The sequence below is a fragment of the Typopeltis vanoorti genome, chromosome 13 (genome assembly GCF_054136105.1).
Source record: "Typopeltis vanoorti isolate ZY-2024b chromosome 13, IOZ_Tvanoo_1.0, whole genome shotgun sequence".
Taxonomy (NCBI): domain Eukaryota; kingdom Metazoa; phylum Arthropoda; class Arachnida; order Uropygi; family Thelyphonidae; genus Typopeltis; species Typopeltis vanoorti.
Window position 1 is genome coordinate 26,581,611 of NC_143561.1, and position 23,946 is coordinate 26,605,556.

Sequence of the window (23,946 nt, forward strand, 5' to 3'; positions counted from 1 at the left end):
TTTTCTTACCAAAACGCGGTGTTGCTAAATATACAATTCACAAAAACAATGATTGTTTAACATTACTAGAAGAAAGAATTAAGTCTACAACCATTTCTGATAAGTCGGGGATTTAATTTTATCACATAAGCGTTTATATTGTATTTTTAAAACAAATTTGGCTGACTCTTATCAGCTAGTGGTCGTTAATTGGTTGATTTTAGCTGCCACTGTTCTGTATAGTATTATACGAAAGAACTTGGCAAAGAAAAAAAGTTGTGCGCAATATCACGTGAGTGAATTTGTATTATTGGACAAACTGTTGCCATAGGAAACAGGTGCGTCTGCGTATGGTTGAATGGTATTACGTATCTAAATTTGCAATTGACATCTTTCAATGTGCTGTATCACAAAATGATTCATTTTTTGAATTAAATGTTTAGTCTGGAATGTTCTCTCTTCAAGAGCAGATCAAGAAAGCCCTCCCCACTAGATTGAATATCTTTGACCTTGCACCCTACTCGCTGAGAGATCCATCTTTATCTTGACTTCGAAGAATCGTGATTCGTTACTTGTCTGATGTAATCATGTTTATGAATAATATTAGCAATAAATTTAGTTGACAAAGTACGCGCATATCGCACCACTTCAAATAATGTTCGTGATTCAGGGAATATATAAAAACACGTAGAAAGCTGGATGAGGCTTTCTAAAAGAATTTGGTATCTTTCCCTGTTGTGATTATCTGTGGGGCTCAGAAAAGAGCGATGGGGACGAAACTGCTTGTCTTTGTTTTTGCGAGCCTTCTTCTTATAGGAAATGCACAAGAGAGAGTTAAAGTGCCCGTAGGTAAGTACTGTATAAGTAGCTACGTACAGATTACAGGAAGTTGTAACGGTCCGTTATATTTGAACGGTTAGGCTCTCGTTATGGCTGCATTTGTAACAATATAGAAAACCTGTCCCAGGAAAAATAATCATTTGTTGTATAAGAAGAACTCTAGTAACATTTTTGCGAATTTTTTTAAGTGATTACTAAAATTTACAGCTTTTTATCACCAGTAAATGCACCATCTACGATATTTATCAAATTCACCATTACGATAAGTTTGATATGCTATGGATGATGGATAAGTCCTAAGCGTTAGGACTCATTTCAAATATTTGGATTCCTAGGCTTTAGGCATCCAAATGTCTCAAGCGCTGATAAACCTCAACTCATTCCCAACCAAACATGAAATACTTGGAAGCATTCAAAGAATTTTAACTCTTGGATGTATGCAGCATAACTATAACAAGCGCAACCATCCTATGTGTGGACAAAGATGGGAGAATCTATTTCATATATCAAAAATCATCTAAGTATTAAGAATTTCGGTTTATAAACATGTACTCTAAAAGTAAAATTGAACAGTTTTGAAATAAAACTTTTCAGTAATTTTATTTCAATAATTTTAAGTAATTTAGCAAGTGTTTGCCTTTAACGTGTATACTATATAACCTTAAAATTCTAGAATCATATGCAAATGAACGCATGTAATTATATCTCAGAAATTTAGGACATTATTTTTGTATAACGTTAACCTTCACGGAGTCATAGGACTCATCTCAGGAATCGACGCTACATATTACACAAACATATTACTACAACAGTAACCATTTCCTCTACGTGATCCAGTGTAGCACAGCACACTGCAATCTTCACACCATCTACTACCCATTATGTAATATTAGATCTGTTAAGTGCATGTGTGTTTTTGGCCTATTTGAGGTTCGAAAAAAACCCGATTTTCCGGAAGCCCTATTACTTTCGTGTGAGACTGATTAATTCCCCTTTATTTGCAAAAAAATAATTAAAAAAAAAAAAAAACATGTCAAGATTCCTTTCATCATGGCGAGAATGGGATGAAGTATGTTCTCATCGAAAGCCGGATATTCCTCGTTCATGAAATATACCCAATTTTCCCAACTCTTAAAATCGGTTACCTGAACATTACGAAGCTAAATTAACCACTTCTCTATCATATAAACTGATACGTTACGAATAATGTTTTTGGTGGTGGGTACAATACTATTTGGAGATCAACAAAAATTAAAGACTATTTTTTTTTATTTCTCTGCGTGTAGTGAGTGGATGGAGTAAGTTATTCGTGGACATTGTGAGTGCGTCATTGGTGACTTTGGAAGGAAAGATATGATAGATATCAAGGAATTACACGTTCCAGGGCCCTTCCTTGATGAGTCTCTCACTCATGGAGATACCTACATAATAAAAATAATAATAATACCCAAATTACTGCTCTGTGACAATTATGGTGACAAAATATTGTTTAGAAGAAAATTTAAATACTGGAAATAAATGACCATAGCTCATAACACATGCACGCACACACACACACATACATACATTTCTCAGATAACACTTTTCTCAATTCCTAAAACGAAAAATCTGAATTTCGGTCAGCCAAGGTAACCAAATAAGGCTGACTAATTCTGCTTCTAACACAATTTCAGAGTAAAAAAACCAAACCGCCATAAATACAGTATCTGCCCTCAGAAAATAGTTCTAGCTAGTTTCATCAGGACAAAAGAAAACTGCAGAAATTTTAATATTCATGATTTTTTCACAAAACAACCGTCTTAGTATAAACGATACATTTTCTGCGCTTTGAACCTGAAAAAAAAAACAAAAAAACATTTGCTTGTTTTATATTTGCGCAGATGACATCTAAATAATTGCTCGCAAGAAAAACTCATTTCTTGTAAAACAAAGACCGCTGTGAAATCATGAAAACTGTAAAAAGAATACACCTTTCACCAAAACATTGTTATTTACAACTTTCCGTATTGAGAAAACGGAAGTACACATGCTCATTTCAACCCATAATGCTATATTTATGCTTTGATTATCACTGGTTACCGTTTTATGTTTGTTCGTTCTTCAATGCCAATGAAACCTCATAATAGACTTTAGACTTCCTTTCCGAATGAGATCAGTTTTCGAATCTTTTCCTTGAACTAATTCTTCTTTGGACTAATTCCACTATATTTCGCTTCTGTCCTCACTACTCCTATGATATCCTCCTTCGTCGTTTTTAAGCCCACCATACTATTCCACTTACATCATTCTTGACTTTACCAAATTCTTATGAAATCTTTAAACCTTATTAGCACTATGAGATCACAGCCTATCTCCACTTCATCCAGCATAATAAATACTTCAAAATTGATATATTGCTTAGCAAATCTAATCAAAATGCCGTCGCTATTTTTCCCTCACGAAAGATGTATATCGTATATTTCGTCTTAGATATACTGATTCTTAAATTCTATCTTTTATTTAATTAGATTTTATTTAAAAAATCCAGGTTAGAAATTCAACCTAAACACTTTACGATATACACTACTTGGAAAGAAGTTAAAGTACACCACAGTGTGAGGAACAACCAGGCCATGGCATCCACCATAATAAGATGTAGAACCTCCTTTCGCTGCGATGACTGCAACATTTCTATAGGGCATATTTTCCAGAAGCGCAAGATAGCGGTAAATGGGAATTTTACACCATTCTTCCTGTAGGAATGTAATGAGGTCTTGGACTGTTGTGGAGCGGACGTCCCTTGACCTCACCCGACTCCTCAGTTCATCCCACAGATGTTCAGATCAGGACTCTATGGAGGCCAGTCGTGTGTGTGTGTGTGTGTGTGTGTGTGTGTGTGTGTGTGTGTGTGTGTGTGTGTGTGTGTGTGTGTGTGTGTGTGTGTGTGTGTGTGTGTGTGTGTGTGTGTGTGTGTGTGTGTGTGTGTGTGTGTGTGTGTGTGTGTGTGTGTGATGACGTTCATGTCCGCAAATCACGCAGTTTCAGCAGCAGCCTTATTATGACACGGCGCATTGAAAGAGACAATGGTCAATTCCATAGAACAGCCACAAACTAGGAGCATTGCATTGTCCTGAATCTTCAGACACCTCTGCAATTCAATATTCGACCACAAACAGATGTCCGAGGCCAAACTAGGAAAAATTGAATCGTGCCATCACACCGACACTTTCGAATTTCATAGTTGGGGTTACGCACTCTGGTAAGAGAAGTTTCCTGGGCATCCGCCACATCTGTCCATCTATTCGATAGACGGTGTAGTGCCATTCGTCGCTCCATGACACAGCTTTCCAAGCTTTCATGTCCCACTGAACACGCCTTTTGCACCACTGAAGGTTCGAGTAATGTTGGGCTTGTAAATTGTGGTCCTACCATGGTAACCCATATTGTGAGCTTTGGTGCAGATTCGTGTTCCAGTCGATGCCCGGAACTCCGCATTCCACGTGTCGGCCGACGAACGGCAGTTTTTGCATATTATTATTCGTGGCACTCAATGGTCGCGTTGGGTGAGTGTGGTGGGTCGTCCACTGCTGGAGTAGCACTTGCAGTTGACTCCCTACGCTTACATATGAGTGTGTTATTGCTGAGTGATTGACCTGGGATGGCCCAATTTGTCAGCAATTTTGCCAAACAGATTGGCTTGCAATATGGCATCCTATCACAACGTCTCTTTCAAACTCAAACTGAAACTTCTCTTTCAGTTCCCTTCTCGCAACCGTTTCATCTGGACACAGGTGCACTGACTTAGAAGCATCCTATTCATCCAATTTATACCGGTCGCAAACACGTGACTCGTTGCATGGCACGATGCACCTTGTCCGTTGGGGTGTCCGTTAACTTTTTTCAAAGCAGCGCATATCTAGGTGTCTTTTCGGGGTTGCCTCGATGTTACATTAGCTGAAAGATTCAATTTCGACGAGTTACAATTTTATTGCGCTTTTCATTATTGCTTTTTCCAGGGTCTTAAAAAAAGGTTTACCAATAACAATTTCACATACTGAACTGTTTTTGATAAAAAAAAAAAAAGAAACTATTCGACACCTGGCGACCAACAAAGGCTGAGGCGCATTTCTGTTAAAAATGTCATTATTAGTACACTGGGGTGATCTGCCATATCTTTAAATATGAAAACTGATAATGTGGTCGAATACAAAATTCATTTTTTTTTTAATTTTATTTTCATAAAATGGCTCAACTCAATATTTTAATTTTGGCTTTGTTGAATACCTTGGAAAAGCATAATCAGCCGAGCAAAATGGATCTCTGAAGGAGGAAACGAAACTTCTTTACAACTTAAGACATGCTTCTGTAGTTTTAAATAAGCTGTTTAAAAGAGGAAAAAAATGATGGTGAGATCAACGAAATTTTTTTTAATTTCGTTCTCACCTTCCAGGAATCTCACTTTTACATCTTCCAGGAATAAAACTTCGTTCTTCCCCCACATATCACCCTATGCAATAATTCTCCCATATTTATCTTGTCTCAATCATATCACACTTCTCCTTCCATCCGCCAAGCTCTGCAGAGCATATCCCTCAAGCTCTCTTCTCATACTCAACATTTCACAGTCTTGACAGTTTTAGTCACTCGCTTCTGCGCCCTCTCTCTCTAAAGAATTTCTTTATTACTCACATATCTAGGCGACTAGATCTGCGTAGACAATTCGATATGTGGTCTAACATAATGACACGAGTAATTAATTTTTCGTGTATTTATAATAATTATTTCAAGGTTTTCACTTGTTACATTTACGCTTCACCTGGTGTCGTTTCTTAATTCTCAAAATGACACGATGACGTAGTTCTTGATCTTTTGTTTCACTTACTGGCTATATAAAAACATAGGATTTTTATCCCTTTAATAAGAGATTTCTTATTGATTTTTTTAATTATTGTAAGATATCATCATCATCATCATGCGTATCAAGGATTTAGGCCTAGCATGGCCTGTTCCAGCCTTGGAAGTCATCGTTGAATCGTTTAAGAGGACGTCCTGGTTTTCTTTTTCCTAATGGCTTGTACTTTAAGGCTTGTTTTGGTAATCTTTCTGTTTTCATTCTTTGAACGTGTTCCATCCATTTATGTTTATATTTTTTAATTTTTTCTATTACTGATTCTTGGTTTAATTCTTTCATAATATCTTCATTTCTTTTGTGATCAAATAGGATATACTTTGCAGTTTTTCTCATAAACTTCATTTCTGCTGTTGTTAATCTTTGTTTGTCTTTTTGTTTTATTGTCCAGATTTCGCTTCCATACATTAAGACCGGTAGGGCTAATGTATTGTATACTTTTAGCCTGGTTTGTGTTTGAACTAGGTTTTGTTTAAATATAGAGTTAATTACACCTGTTATTTTAAAATATTTTGCAATTTTTACGTTTACATCTTTTTTCATTTTCATATGTGATCATGCATCCTAGGTAGTTAAATAAATTCACCTGTTCTAAGATCTTGTTATATATTGCTATTTTAGTTCTTGCTGGATCTTGTCCTTTAAAGGCCATAGTTTTTGATTTTTCTGTTGTTATTATAATACCATAATCTTTGGATATCTTTTAGATCTAAAATAGCTTTCTGTAAGTTATCTTCAGAATTTGTAATTATTATTTGGTTGTCGGCAAAGAGGAGAGTGTTTAAGTTTACAGTAGGAGAAAGTTTAATTCCTTGATGTAAATTTTTATTCCATTTTATTATTATTTCATTTAAGTAGATATTAAAAAGAGTTGATGAGAGGGGACATCCCTGTCGAACCTCTTGGTTTATCTCTCTCGTATATGATAGCTCGTGTTTTAATCATATTTGTATTTGATTATTTTCATATATACTTCTGATAGCTTTTAGGATATTATTTGGTATTTATCTTTCTTTTAATATGTTAAATAATATGTTTCTTTTAACTTTGTCAAATGCTTTTTCAAACTCAATAAATGCAATATGTGTTTCTAAATTATATTCTCTTCTTTTCTCTATTATTAATTTTAGGCAAAAGGGTTGGTCTATACATGATCGTCTTTTTGTAAATCCATTCTGTACTTCTAAAATAAAGTTTTCGGAATATTTCATTAGTTTTCTGTTTAAGATTCTGCTATATATATTTTGTAACAGGAATTTAGTATACTGATAACTCTATAGTTTTTAGGGTCATCACTATTACCTTTTTTAAAGATAGGAATCACAATTGCTTTTTTCCATTCTATTGGGAGGATACCAGTTGAATAAATTTTATTTAAAAATAATAAGAGTGTTTCTTTGAATCTTGTCCCTGAGTATTTAAAGAGTTCTGAACCTAGCTTATCTTCTCCAGGTGATTTTCTGTTTCTTGTTTATTTCAGGCTGATTTCTAATTCTTCTTTAGTTTTTTCATTTTCGTTAATTGTTTGCCAGTTGTCTTTTTTCAAATATTTGTCTGTCCACAATTCTGTGGACATAATTTAGAAATTCTTCTAATTTCAATTCGGTGTTTAATTTTATATTTTCTTTGGTATCTGCATTTAAGTGTTTCAAAATCTTATATACATTGGGTCTTATTTTATATAAATCATGTTCTAAATTAGAAACAAATTTGTTCCATGATTCTCTATGTCTTTTTCTGACTTCTCTTTTAGCTATGGCTCTTATTCTTTTATATTCTATTTCATCTTCTAATCTTTTACTGCTTAACCATTTGTGGTAGGCTTCTTTTTTCTTTTTGATTATTTCTTTGATTGTATCATCCCACATCTTCAGTTTTTTTCCTTTTATTGAATTTTTTGATCTTTACTAAGCTCCATTTAGTATCGTTTTTATATTAAGCCAATCTATTTCTATTTCTTCATTTTGTTTTATTTTATCTAGATATTGGTTAATTCTTTGTTCATATAGCCATTGTACATTTGTGTCATTCAATAGTCTAGTTTTATAAACAAATGTTTCAATTTTTCTTTCTGTTCTTGTTACTTGTAGCCATTTAGGTGGTGATTTTAATTTTATTTTAACAAGGAAGTGGTCACTGCTTATTTCATATCCTCTCTGAACTCTAACATCTAAAGATAACTTTGATGTCTTTTCATTTAATATGAAGTAATCTAATATTGATTTCCATCCTCTTGCTGTCCAAGTATATTTATGTATGTCTTTATGTTTATAGAAGGAATTCATTCTTTTTAGGCTATTATAAAGTACAAAATCAATCAATTTTTTTACCATTCCTATTTAGAATATGTTCTTCGTGTATTCCTATATTATTATTAATTTTCGTGTTTCCAATTCTTGCATTTAAGTCTCCTGCTAAAATTACGTAATCATTTTTATTTATTTTATTATATATGTTTTGTAGCTGATTATAAAAATCAATATTATCCTGTTCTCTTCCTTCTTCTGGGGCACATAAACCAATTATTGTTAAATAGCCTCAATCTATTTTTATTCTAGCTTCTATTATTCTTTTATTCCATAATTTATAATGTTTTAACTGTTTTGAAAGGGAGTTATGAATCCATATCATGACTCCTGCTTGTGCTCAGTGATTACTGCTATGTTAAAATTTCTTTCATTTAATATTTGGTCTAATTCTATTTCTTTATATGCTATTCCTCATACATTCAAGTTTGCTATATGTATTATATTTTGTCGTTTCCATTTTTGTTTTACCTTTTCCATTCCAGTGTCGTTTGCCATAGATTCAATCCGATTATCTTTTTCTGTCAGCTTACAAGTAGGATTATGTTCTCCATGTCAGGGGACTAGCCTGACAATGGAATAGTTCAGTGGTAGGGCTGCTACCTTAAGGCTTCTGAACTAGCCTTCTTCTGAATTTAAACCCATAGGAGGAATAGGGTATATTGAAGGGGAAAGAGTAGATTATAGAAGAACCCCATTGAGAATGTATGGACATGTGAGAAAAACAGATCCAGGAGCAAAGTCCTCTTCCGTCAAATCCGAGACAATTAAAAGGACTGTCTGGCGAATACCTGGTATGTTGTAGACGTAGATGCTATCCAACACCTTGTAGAATCTATGCTAAATCGCATATATGCCGTAATTCGGGCTAAAGGTGTGTGTGTCTGGGGGGGGGGGGGTCCAACACGGTATTAAATAAAAGTTCTAATTGAGTGACCAGTATGTGTAGGTACTTATGTAATTCCTGTATTTAGATTGGACGTATTTTTGAAATTTGCCATTTGGAGTTGAAAGCGTTAGTTTTGCTTTCGTTCAAATCATTTTCAGTAATAAAATGTCCAAAACGTTTCGAAACTAAGCAAAAAAATCACACGCTACAAATGATAATAAGTAAACTGTTTACACAAGCCCGAAGAATGACTCTAGATTCATTTGCCTGATAATATAATATACAAGAATGCTATTGCCAAACGTCCCCCCCCTTTTTTTTTTGTTCTGTATCTGATCATTTTCATACGTGTAAAAAATTTGGACAGTAACCTGAAAACTTTTTCTAGAATAACTCACGGATCACGACATATGTGATGATCAAAAATGTATTTGATGATCTGATTATAATCAAATTATTTCCTTATTTTACTTGTGATGAGGCAATTTTTGCAAAATTAATTTCCTACGATTTCTGAACTTTTAGGGTTAGCAGAAATATATGCGAAGTAAGTCTGATCAAAACTATAAATAAAAATATATATTTAAAACAGAAAGTTTAATGGAAATGTTAATTGTATCTAAACAATTAGTAACGAATTAGTAAACAATTAGTAAAAACGATCTGATAACTGGACAATTAAAAATATTCACCATTTTACTGAAATAAAAAAAAGTCCTCGATTGTTTATTTTAAGAAAAAGAAATGATTACTAGATGTCACCCTAATAGTAGAAATTATAGATAGCGTACTGGTTAATTATATCGGCTGCCTTTCTTCCGTATACGGTATCATCACGTAATGCAATTACGTTATATACCTAACGGAGCGTTTGTAAATACTGTATTTAATTTTTTAATAAATACGATCTATAGAGATAACAAAAACTGACTGTTTTAAAATATGTATATCTTACAATCTTTCGGGGGGGGGGGAGGCCTGTAATCCCTAGAGAGCGCATCCCCTGGGTGACGGATAGGGGGAGCCCACCATGTGTGTGTGTGTGTGTATGGTGGGGTGGTCCGAATATAATGAATAAGGACTCGTGCACCAACAGGGCAATCATCTTGATTGTAAGGGAAGCGGCACTCCCAAGGATCCCTAACTGGATCTGTTCTCTCCTTCTTCTACTTTGAGGAAGATCCACTTACTTTAATCTTTCCTATAAGGCCTTATCAGCCTTCTTATTTTATGACCTTTATGCTATTAGAGTACTTGAGGGCCATGGGGTCTTTTCATTTCTGGCCTTACAGCTATGCCCTCTATATAAAGAGCGATGGACTGTAGCATTGTCGTCCATGAAACAACTCTCACCTGCTGATTAAAAAGTCAACATTGCAGCATGAACTTGATCGGCAAAAATGTTCAGATATTCCTGGGAAGACACCTGATCTTCCAGCAATATCAAGGGACCCGTTCCATACTAACAGAACCCACACCATAACACCATCTCCAGAACTTCGAGTTCTGTTTACAAGGTTTATTGCTTCATGAGGCTCCAGCCAAACCCTCTGTGTACCGTCGGTACAGAACAAGGTGTACCGTACCGTTGGACCACATGACTTTTTTCCAGTGTTCTAGTGTCCAGTCACGGTGTTCCGGTTCTTCACAGAAATCAGTGGTTTCCTTATAAGCATGCGACTGCCATTACCGATCCTCTTCAGTTCCCTACGCACGGTTCGGTGAGATATGGTTCGGGAACAGCCTTCATTAAATGCTTCGGTCAATTGCTGCACAAGAAATGTCCGAACAAACCTTCTCAGACGACGACGACGACCTCTTTCCTGACAGACCGTCTTAGGACCACAGTTACGCTTCTTATACAAGCAATGTGGATTATTTTTCTACTGATTAAACACCAGAAATATCTCCCATTTTGAGAACCAGTCAACTGTGCTGTTTCGAAATCGTGGCTCCAGCCAGACGGCCACATACAATAAGTCCGTTATCGAACTTGGAATGATCCTTTGTTTTTTCCCATTGTGATCATTACTATTAATGATTACCGACCAGCAGTGACCAAGCATTTTGCATATGCGTTGCGTAAGTGACGTTTACGTACATCTGCATAAAGATTTCTAATTTAATGGCTGGTATGTACACCTACAGAGGGACTCTGTAAAACGAATTCAATACATGCTACAGATGCTGTGAAATGCACCCTAAAATGCAGAAATACCAAAAACTCCAAAATATTTCGAATACCAATTTATTTTAATTTAATAAAATAATTTTTCCAAAATATAAGAATAATCGTATCACAAAATTACTTCCATTAACAGAGTTTCGTCATGGTTAGAATGCTTGAATGCATACAGGAAAAAAGTAAACGAAAGTGATGATGGAGCTGATAATCTCTAATTAGATATGAACATGCACATTCTCAGTAATAATAATCATGCATAAATTATTTAGTTTAATCCTTTATCCAAGTGTAAGCAAACAAAGTTTGCACCTTAAGTATCATCAGGACTAGGGCAACTCGTGGCAAAGGTGGACTGACTTCACAACACTTGCCTTAGTATCCCACTGAAGAGACCTCAATAAAGGTCGAAGGGTACCCCTCCCATAATGCATAGCATTATACATGTCCGCAAGGATATGTGCTTTGCATTATGGGATACTAAGGCAAGTGATGTGAAGTCAGTCCACCATTGCCACGAGTTGGCCCAGTCCTGAAGATACTTCAGGTTCAAACTTTGTTTGTTGGAAGTTTTTTCCACTTGGTTAGACTATAATAAATTTAGTTTAATCCTTTATCCAAGTGTAAGCAAACAAAGTTTGCACCTTAAGTATCTTCAGGAGTAAGGCAACTCGTGGTAAAGGTGAACCAAGCTCTCATCACTTATCTTAGTATCTCCCATAATGCAAAGCACATCTCCTTGCGGACATGTATAATGCTATGCATTAATGGCCACAACTCAGACCGGTTTCGACCTTTATTAAGGTCTCGTCAGTGGGAGCTAGACCCCGAGGCGGTGATACTAAGGTGGAAGTAATGGAAAAGTCATATTTACCTATACGAGTTGCCAAAAGGTGTCTCACCTTATTATTAGATTATTCTGGATTTAGAGAAAGATGTTGGAAGTTTTTTCCACTTGGTTAAACTATAATAAATTTAGTTTAATCCTTTATCCAAGTGTAAGCAAACAAAGTTTGTGCCCGAAGTATCTTCAGGACTGAGGCAACTCGTGGTAAAGGTGGACCTTTGGCGCAAAATGTTTTTGCTTATACTTGGATAAAGGATTGAACTAAACTTATTATAGCAAACTTTGTTTAAATATGATACATTATATTGGATTTTTTATTGGACCATGATTTTGATAAACATATATATATATAATCGTCTACAAGTTTCGCCAGCTAGGGTCTGTCTGGCTTCTTCAAGACGAGAAAGGTGATACTAACATTAAATGCTAAAACAAAAGAAGGCACTAAGGACCTAAAATCAGTTAAACAAATTGAAGAGCACGCGTGACATTATGAGTATAAGGCGTGGAGACTTACTCATTGTTATTAAAACGCGTTTTATAATTTTTTCGCGTAGTTGAGTTCTGTTAAACAATGAATTTATTAAGTTTTTCCAAATATCTTTTAATATTATGTCTTGGTTTCTATTGAGGTTGTCTCCTGTCCTGAGTACCACTGCAGCTTCTTTAAAGATTCTACATCTGAAATCTTCTTCAATGCATGGCTTGGAGCTGTTGTCACAATCTATGGAATGGTTTGAAATTGAGAAATGATGTGCTAATCCTGAGGTGTCTTCTGTTGTTATTCACATCTCCGACATGTTCTTTCTTTCGGATTTCTAGGCTTCGTGAAGTTTGGCCTATGTAAGTCAGTCCACATGAAAATGATATGCTGTAAACTCCTGCGTATTTGTAGAAAGCGATGCTGTCCTTAGGAGATCTTAACATGTGCCGTGACGATGTGTACTGTGTCACTATAGGCTGTTGCTGGGGGTTGTTTCTATAGAGGATGAACAAATGATGAACACATCGTCAACATATCTCCACCAGACTGATGATTTCGGAGTTATTTTTCTAGAATGTCATTTTCTAGTTTTTCCATGAACAGATCCGCACATGTGGGTGACAGGAGACTGCCCATGGCTAAGCCTTCCAGTTGTTGATATACTGCGTTGTTTACTTTAAAATAGTTAAACTTGAGACAATGGCGGAAAAGCTGCACAATGTCGTTTGGAAAGAGATCTTCTATGATCTTAATTACTTCTTCGACCGGTGAACAGAGAGACCACGTCTAGACTTGCAAATATGTCTGTGTTTGATATATTGATGTTTTTAAGTTTTTCAACGAAATGTTGAGAGTTCTTTATGTATGAAGGAAAAAAAAAACTTTGTTTGCTTACACTTGGATACAGGATTAAACTAAATATATAATGTATAGTCTAACCAAGTGAAAAAAACTTCCAATAATCATGCATATTCAGTAATGAGTAAATTTAATTGTAGTCTTCGCAGTTAAGGTGTAATTTTACATGATATACTTCAAAACTTGCATAACGATTTTAGAAATAACCAGGAAGTTGTATTAAACACTATTTTGAATGTACAGTATTTTAATATATCGTTTCAATCAGACGTATTTAATTTTTAAAAAAAATCAAAATTAAAATAGAAAACGGTTGGTGAATATAAATTACGTTAATGTTTTTAGAAGACATTCCAATATCAATTATTTTGCATTAAAAAAATATTATAACAAAATTTATATCTAAATCTTTAAATCTATTAAAACATTAATAGTTTTAAAGAAATATTACATTACATCACGAAACAATTTATTTAATTTAATAAAATATTACACGAATATGAGCACAACAATCACAATTACTAAACGACTTCAATTTACGAAATTTTCATATTTTCTTTGATTAGGGATACTTTTACCGGCTGACGATGTGATGGTAAGAATGGTTGAAAACCTAGCGGAAAAAATTGATAACAGCGAGCTGGAATTAGAACTCGAGATGGACACGCACAGAGTTCCAGAAGAAATTAATAAAACTGGTAAGACGTAACCTCGACTAATCTCTTTGAATAATAAAAGAAGTTTACTGATTTAAATTATACATATTTGGTCGTTTTATAATAGAAATATAATTTTATTAATACAGACCAGTTTACAATAAAACTTTTATTAAAACCTACCAGTTTCGCCAGCAAAACTGTCTGGCTTTTTCAAGGCGTTTAACGGAGATATAAAAACTAGTAAATGCAAATTAAAAGAAACATAAAAAACGTTGTAAACCAACTAGTAGCTATGGTTACACGTTTCGCGTGACAGAGAGGACTTATTGTTCTTATTCATTATCACGCATGCGTGTTTGTTGTAGACGTGTAATGTGATTACTGGCTAGTTGTAGTTCAGATTGATTGAAAACTGGTAGGTTTTAATAAAAGTTTTATTGTAAACTGGTCTGTATTAATAAAAGTTTTATTGTAAACTGGTCTGTATTAATAAAATTGTATTTCTGGAAGTTTACTGATTTATTTATTTTTTATTTTATTTGTTTCGGAAAGGTATTATAAAATTTAAGATAAATGCACCAAATATTGAATCCTAGGATGTTTTCAAATTAAGCTGAATTTTAATATTATTATTTGAACATTGTTTACATATCTCTCGATACCTGTTCAAATTTTTGTGATAACTGCATTAACAACAAACCCAATTTAGACGGATTGCTTCATTTATGTTTTGTCTTATTGTTTTGCTATTAATGGAAATAACATTATTATATTGAGATTTACTACTCAACTAATTTACAATCATTAAAATATTACTTTTTAATCGTTCATTATCTCTTAAACTTCATGAATTGCTTTTAAATTTAAGAAAATGTAAAAACTATAGAAATTACCTATCTTAGAATGAAATACGTATGTTTTTTTTTTTAATTCATATTGTTGTTTGTGGAGTCTATGGGCTAGTCAGATTTTTTTTTTCTTTTATGAATTTTTGATAAACTCGGATTAAGGCTTAATGACTTCAACTCTAATTCCCTGGCTACAGACACACGAGGTAGCGAAGGCAAAGGAAGGAGTGTTCAAAAAATCTTGCACTTACAACTTGGTAATCGGAGTATGCTTTTAGAAAAGTGCTCTCTCTCTCTCTTTCTCTCTCTCTCTCTGTATTTCTTTCTCTCTCACCACCATGCCTGCCATTCTTTATGGTGGTGAGAGAAAGAGAGAGAGAGAGATGAAGCATGACTGAAGTTATTGAAAAGAAAGCCCTTCTCGGAGAGAAATAACCCTTAAGAAGAGACCTGCTGATTCCTTCCACTGGGGGATGGAGGAAAATAGCGCCTTATACCCTTAAAGTTCCAGAACTTTTGGGACGCAAAATTTTTATGCCAATCTTTATAAGACAAAGCAGTTTTAAATTGCAAATCGTATCATTTAAAAGTAAGTTGCATGATTGGCAAATCAGTTTATTGTTATTTGCATATTTATTGATTTATTTCATCTTCCTTTTACCCTTTTTACCTTGCGGTGTTGAGGGTTTATTAATCATCGGACCTCAAGCCGTTCACGGGATAAGGTGGTCAGCCTACGCCCGTGTATCCTATGTCCTGTAGTGTTGAGTTCTCAAGGCCGGTATGCCTGCTTTGCGGGATGAAAAACTCCAGGATAAACTGGGAAAAAACCCTGCTGTCCACGCCCAAGACCGGCTAACTTGGCTATGGAAGAGCATTCAGCTCCTCACGTCAGCGACGGGAATCGAAACTAGGACACTCCTTCCCCAGGCATATGGTTGCGAAGCGCACAGCCACTAGGCATCCGTGCGGACTTATTGAATTATTTTGTTAAAATATTTTGATTATTTATACCTAAACAGTAAATTAGGCAGAAAACAAGCTAAACGAGCAGATTTTCTTAGATCAATTAGTTCAGCTAAGTTTTAATTTATGCTTTCAGCAAACAGACTTCTCTATTAGGACTGAACAGTAGATTTGACTACCCTTATTATAACGGTTAATACTGAAGACTCAGACTTAAGACTGAAGACAAAGCTTAACAAGGAGCCGATATCAAAAATGTTGATATATTGATATCGTGGTTGAACTGAAGGCGTTGCCTGATAGAAGAAATCAAAGCCTTAAACTAAAGTAATTCGAAAACAAAGCAACTCAGCTTTAAGCGCTAGTCTTGTGATTCTTCTATCATTAGGATCAAAAAAGAAAAAATTGTAACAGTTGTGCTTAAAGTATATTGGTTAATCGACTTAGCATAAAACAATTTAGATATAAAATATCAGTCTTTTCTGCAATCTCTTCATATGTATGGTTGCCATTCGATAAAACATATAATTTAGAATTCTCTAATGACCAACTCCCATTTCACAGATGTCATAATAATTTTATGCTACAGGATAAAGAAACGAACTCACAACACACACAAAATACTAAACAATATAGCCAGCAAACATGGCTGAAGGAATTTTATATTGAGTCAAAACCAATTACAAGTCGAAATGGTTTAATTAGCTTTTTCGAAATAATCTGTTTATTGATCTTGCCGAGTCAGGACTCTGACTGTGTAAAATAGTAAAAGTTTTATTGTTGATTTTTCTGAGTTATGAAGTTAAAAGACCGTGCTGCGCCGTCGTTTGGCAAACGCTGGAAGTGGTTGAAAAGAGCCTCAAAAATTCCTCCAGTCGATGATTAAAATGTAACCTATAATGGTTTTTGATGCCAATCTAGCGTCGTGGAAGTTATTAGCAGGCTACACAATCACGGAAGATAAATATATATGAAGAATAAATATAAATATAATATATGCCGTATAAAATACAAAATATCTTAGATTTATTATTTATTTCGTTTATTATACTTTATACAAAAATGGAGTAGAGTAACTGAACTAAGATTGGGATTATGTAAATTCATGTATTTCTGTTTTCAGTTTGTCAGCTGATTCAAAGAGACATTCTAACTCTCGTGACTTCCAGTTGGAGCCTAGAAGAAGATGATTTACGGCAGTACGAAGATATCCCGCTTCCTGTAATCAACACACAGTACTCCAATTCTAGGATTCCAAGCGTACTTGACTTGTATCCTGATACTGTGGAAATTGTTGCAAAACTCGTTGACAAAGAAAACAAACCTGTTATTTATTTGCATGATGATGATATGGGTAAGCAATAGTGTTTATATTCAAGGATATTACTTTATCATACCATAGTAATGTCATCTATTGAAATTGTTGATATTTTGCTTGCTTCGTTTACTAATGATAGGGCAAAAACCCGACAGCCTTGGAGAAAGTTTTAACCTTTCATAGGTCTCTGACTTTAGCAAAGTCCAGGTTTAGACTCCCTTTTTATTTATCCACTGCCTCCTTCATTTCACGCAGGTTGTTACGTTATCACCCTAGCTTTATGACAAGTTAGTTGTCACAGATCGCACATACATCGCAATGAATTTCTGAACATCAAAAATGTAACGTTACAGCGTTCTAAAATCCTGATTTTTTTTCAGAAATGTTGCTTTTTATTTATTAAATTTAATAACTTTAATACTTAATTTTAAATAAAATTAAATAAAAACTTTTATAAAAAAAACATTCATCATCTGGTATACTCATACTAAATCAACCAGATAACAGCTAACTTTGGCGAAATCCTCGCCCAAGAAAATCGAAAAGTGGGATATTTGCAAACATTCTGCATGTTTAGAAAATAAGATGCAGGAACACGATTATTAATAATTTTAATGTTCTATTGCAAAGGCAAGAGAGAAAGAGAGGAATTTTTTCAATCCATTCCAGACCTCCAATAAGCGAAGACTCTCGCACCTGGCGATGAAAACTGTCAACCATCTAAACCCATTTACAACCATCCAAGTCCAGAGTGAGATATTCGAACCCACAATCCGTTGTTCACACTTTCACCTAGACCAGGGGTTCAAAGTGGTTCGATATCGATCCCTGGGGTTCGATGTGGCTATCCAAGGGTTGATATGTTTCATCTAAAACAATTTTGAGTAACGCCTAGTAAACATGCAAGGCCAACTGGCTGATCGGCTGAGCCAAGGAGGGAGAAGCGCACGCTCTCCCTGATGAAGACATCTAGAACAGAGACAATCAGGACTAGTGCGCATTTATCGCCCATAGCTATCAGAGTGGTGTTCAGTGATCTGATAACTTTGAATTTACTGTGTAATTTTTTTGAAGTTATAGTGCCCATAATGGCGGTTGTTCCCTGATAGCAAAGAAGTGAAGACGGTATTCGCAAGAGTATTTAAAATTTGGATTTATACCATCATTTACCAATGAAACAATGAAAAGGGTGAAGGAATTATTATTTTTAATAATAATTCCACCCTTGTCGGCAGCTATGCTACCGCCAGAATAGCTCTCAACATCACTGAAGCACGCAATCCTCACCACCACGACAAGGCCGCGTTCCTTCAGGGGGATTATTAGTATTATTATTTTAACGGCAGCTGTCACTTCCTTAATTTCTAATTAAATTAAAAAATCACATATCTGATTTATAAAAACTGGAATCTTTTTATAAAATCTAATAATTGAAGCACATATGATATAGCAAGATGACTATAGTTTCCTTGTAACTAATTCGATCACAAACTATTAAAATTTTATATTTAAACTTTTTGTTGTTCTGTTTTATGATTATAGGCATAGAATCGGCAAAGAAATTACAGAAGCTAACTCACCTGAAGTCTCTAGACATTCAAGGGGTTCAAAGCGTCTCGGAGGCGATAAAATATCTGAAGCAAACACTAAAACAAAAACAAGAAAACGCTGTATCCGTTGTTTTGGCTATGGATGCTGAGTCTGCACGGGGCATTATTGGCGAGCTAATGAAGGAAGAAGAAAAAGAAGTAAAAACTTTAGTAAACGTCATTTTGACAGACCCAGTAAGTGACGATTTTTGTAAAATTCATTTATTTCTTTGTTAAATCTAAAGCATTTTGTAACTTAAAACTTTCGGTATTGAAACTATAGAATAATTGCTATTGCGCTTAACATAATATCTCAGAAAATTGAGAGATCATTCTACGTTTATTATTATGGATTGAAATTAATTTTCTTCGGATCTAACATCAGTTTTTGTTTTAGATTTAACCAGATTTTGTTCATGAATTTCTATCTGAAAGAAGTATACATATTTAACTGTTATAGATTATTATTGTTTATTATGTCACTTTTTAATGGGGGCTGTCTCCAATTTTACAAATTTAAGAACGTGAATTTCTTTCAAAAAATGAATATGATTTACAATATTGCAGAACTCACACATTTGTCCATTTGCGGCACCAATCCACTTTAGGATCTGCAAGTTCTCATGTGTGGAAGTGATCTATATATAAAACTCGATCATAAAATTATAAACAATATCCCTTATTATCAAAATGTTTCGAAAGAACCTTTTCACCTTTAATCTCAGTTATTATAACTTTTGATTAAGTGATTGATCTTGCAATCCATACAGTTTACAAGATTAGTTTACTAAGAGGTAAAAATTCCATTTGTAGATTGACAGATTGAGAGATATAACTCTCCCAAATATAAATCTCCCAAAAAAGCGCTTGATTTTAGATGCTTACAGCAAAATTCCCAATGAAAAAAAAAATCATACAGCTTTAAAGACAAATACTGATTTACACAGACCACGATCCGCATTGATTGCAACCATACTCGAAGGTTACATACTCAACCTTTCAGATCATGTATACATGATGTGAAATAGTTTCAGATATCTCTAACGTTATTTTGATATCTATAATTGTATTTATCCCTATTAGCTGCTATTAGAAAAGCCTATTCAGATATCGCTACACCTCATGGAATCCGTATTTCTTCTAGAAACAGCGGGGAGCCTACCTTTCATCTTGCATCATCTGAAGCCTCACTTCCAATTATTTCCTCCAACTACAAGAAAATATACCATCTCCTCATATCAGTGCCTCCAACTTCGCCCTTCTTATATTCATCGTTTTAACCCTCTCATTTACTAAGCTGCACATGCCACCTAGTTTTCAGTGGGATCTTCCATATAAATCGAAGTGTGCCAAACCAGATTCCGACATACAGTGGAGGCTATGGCATAACATCTTGCCAACTCCTACTAAGCTCCACAAATTTCATCTAAGACAATCGGATCAATGTCTATTCTGCGAAGTTTTTCAGGCACCTTGGAACACACTTATCTAACCTGTCCTGCAAACAAAGCGATGATCACCTACGCCCTGAATACAGCCTCTAGCACCTGTAACTAAGCACACAGCCAAGAAGACTACCGAAATTTAGTCCATACAGAAGAGAACAAACACAGAACATGCAATTTCCTCTTCATCTGCGCCAAGGCCGTCATTTACAGTTTCTACCTTAAGCAAACAAGAAATAACCAACACCCATCCATCACTGAATCGGAACAAACCCTCATGTGTAGCCTACGGCGGAAACTACAAAGCAGGCTTTCACTGGAATTTGATTACTACAGAGAAACAGGAACTGTCACAAAATTCATAGAGGAGTGGAATCCAACTGGTACCCTATTCTGGATTGCCGACGACAATACACTTCAGCTGAAGAATAACTAAAAGTGATGCTGAACTGTAATATTGACTCTTACTGAAAAGACACATTCTGCCTACCATGAATGTACCTTTTCCCCTTCAGTTCTATTGTATATCTAAAAATAAAAATCTTTTTTTCCCTGTAATATACATTCTTATAGTATGTAAATAATCCGTTTTTTGTTATCTATCTTCCAATGTATATTTTATCAAGTTCAATAAAAAAAAAATTTAAATATCCCTATTGCGGTGCATCCTACGAATTTCAACCAAGCAATTGGGAGAGAGACGTGTTAAACAAGGTCTAAAAAATATTTCCAAAGTCATGGAAATAACAGACACGGTTATTTCCATGACTGAAGCATACAGAGGTATTATTTACATATGACAGATTTCAAATTACTCAACATACCTTTCATCCTCGAGAATCTGTGCTATCTCGAATTCGAATTGTTAATAAGTCACGAGTTCTACATAACAGCAAAATCGAATTTTGCTGGCCCAATAAAGCAAATTAAAAGCTCGCAAATTATATTTTGTGATTTGTTATTTCTGTGGAATACAAAAACGAAATTTAGTCATGAAAAAAAATCCTTCATCGCCATCTATTGATCAAGCAATGAACTATCGCAATTGTCCCCTACTAATACGAATACAAAAATCATTTAAACAACAACCTGGTTTTGGAAAGTCAGCGAACAGGATTAAGCACTATCTAGTTATTGCAAAATTATATAATTTTTATAAATTCTGATTTTAAAATGCATAAATGTACTGATTTTATTAACATTAAGTGAGTACAACGTTGCATCATTTCTTAGATGACGGTTAGTCATCTAAGAAACACGTTACTAAAGTAGAAAATCTTTTTAGTGGAACAGTATGAAGTGGAATAAAAAACATTACATGTGTTGTCTGTAATCGTGTCAAGCATTCATTTCACCTCTTTTTTTTTAATAATAGATTACAAATGTTGTCATCAAACAACAGAAAGTTGAGGATCTACCATCGGATCTTGTTGTTACCTATCTTCGATTGACAGATCCCAAGAAACAAGAGGTGAGCAATTTGGAAGAAGAATGGATAAAGATATACAGAGAAGAAGAGCCGAAGTCAGTTGTTCCACAGCTGCCAGTAAGTACACTAATTTGGATTTCCATAATTGGACTTATGTCACTTCCAGACTTATTATTATTATTGTTATTATTATCATTAATATTATTTGACACCTCCAGGGAGTCCAAAGACTCATCGAGGGAGGGCCTGCTCTACAACTCCGTCTCCACCATTCAATCACTAACTGATCACAACTACACCGACACCATCTATCGCCGACCACCACTGGTATTTTCACAGACAATCACAAACATCCATGCTCACTTCGGGATTCGAACCAACAACCTTTTGGCTGAAGAGCAGATACGCTACCCGCTCGGCCAACCAGGCCGGCAAATTATTAGAGAGTGTGGTCGTGTTTGAAATTATGAACGGTGTTGGATCCTACTTCGTCTTAATCCATACCTTGGATCCGACATGATTACTATTACGATGTTCTTAACTAATTGATACGTTGCAAGTTGATTTCTAATTCAAATATAAAGAAAATTTATATTTAAAGACTGCGCCACTTTATATCTGAATTAGTTCAAGAACTGAAGAAAAACCAACTCACAACTATCTCTCCTTTTAGGTGTTGCTATTGTATATACTGGCCGAGTATATTTAACTTACTTAATTTACCCGCTTTGGTTCGAATATTTTATGAATGGTGCAGTAAAAGAGATTCAGGCAAAGTACAACTTTTGATTAACAAAAACAAACATTTAATTTTAAAATCACAAATTTTACACTTAACTTCAAATCACTAATTAAGTTATCATAAACACTTCAGCCTTTCTGATAATACTGTCATACAAACTCAGACAATGGTAATTCTGTTATCTGTAATACAGTCTTCTCACAGTTCCTTTTAGCTATTTAATAAAGTTCCTTAATACAATAAAATTTGCAGTAACACCTCTTCACAAACAAACACTTTTAATTTGATACTTCGGCTAATTCTCCGCAATAGTTAGTGTTAGTATCAGGGAATTCTAAGATGAAACTCACACACTTCTCTGTACAGTAATATTAAGGTTGGAATAATCTTACCGTTAATCTTTTCTTCTTCATCTACTTATACTTAAACACTTTTTATAACTGTAAACACTTAAATAGTATACGGCACTCATTAAAATAATTCCTCTAAGCAATAACTGAATTAATCATCGGTCACAATACACGTAAACAAACGTTGCATAAATCACTACTGATCACTCATGAAATAAGGCAACACACAATAATTCCTTAACTTGAGGTTTTATATGCACAGTTGTTCACCCTTCTGGCATTCAATTAATTCTTAGACACTACAATTCTAAACACAGCTATCGGTATACTTCAACTTTACAGCTCTACTATTCTTTAGTAACTTCGTGCTTTGCTTCAAGGTTCTGTGTGTCCTTGAAAGGTCGGCCCTGAAATTAAATCTCAATTCAAGTATTGCTAGTCCATTTAGTAGTCACTCAGCTGTCTTCCGTAGCTATATTTGTTATTCTACAACTTATTAGCTAACTGCCTCTCGACTAGTAGACTTTATTTAGCTGCTTGAGTGACTTGCCGACTCGCTATTATCGCACTGTGATTCTCGAATGCTCCGATTCCAACCTAATGCCAATCTCTCGCTTATAAATCTCTAATTCTCCTAATTCATTAATAATTCCAGCGTTCGTCGCTTATATATCTATTTTTCCTCCTAAATTGCTCACGTGATTTCTTTCTAAAACTCTTTTCAATAACCCTCACGTGGTGTTCCAAAACGTGCTCGCTCACTTACATACGTTTCCATGACAACAAAACAAAATATAATAAAATTGAGCTATTGCCTAACGTTCAACTTCTACAAACAGGAATAAATAGACAATATTTACATTTCAATAAATGCGCAGTTAAAATATTGAATATAAATTCTTATAATATTAACATAGTAATAATTAAAATAGCTTAATAATATTTAATACAGTCTTATCACTATTAATACATATATCTTTGATTAAATAATTAGATATTAGATAAAATTAAAGTAGTTATATGAATATTAAATTGTAAAATAAGTTGTTTACATTAAATAATATTTACAATTGTAGCCTATGTGATGGAAGATCATGTTGGATTCTGAAGCAAATAATAATTACTTTAATCTTTACATAATCAGAATCCAACAACGGAACGAAACGAATAAATGCGTATCAGACCAATGAGTAAAATTTAGCACCTCAATTTAATGCCAAAATTGTAACTAACAAACATGTCTATTGTGTCTATTAACTGCGAGTACTCTTTTGCCCGGTTTTATAAACACGGGCTATTATTAACAATGGCCACGATGATTAGACAT

General features: G+C 34.5%; 1 protein-coding gene across 1 annotated transcript in view; it reads left to right on the top strand.

Annotated features, from left to right (window-relative positions):
• Positions 1-660: 660 nt before the first annotated feature.
• The window catches only part of LOC150100002 (uncharacterized), a 59,168-nt gene continuing 35,882 nt past the window's right edge, over positions 661-23,946 (top strand). The window contains exons 1-5 of the mRNA XM_090402881.1: positions 661-828; positions 13,840-13,971; positions 16,870-17,100; positions 18,607-18,848; positions 21,474-21,644. Coding sequence (XP_090259007.1) covers positions 747-828; positions 13,840-13,971; positions 16,870-17,100; positions 18,607-18,848; positions 21,474-21,644 — 858 coding nt within the window. The 5' untranslated portion in view covers positions 661-746. The remainder of the gene's footprint in view (positions 829-13,839; positions 13,972-16,869; positions 17,101-18,606; positions 18,849-21,473; positions 21,645-23,946) is intronic.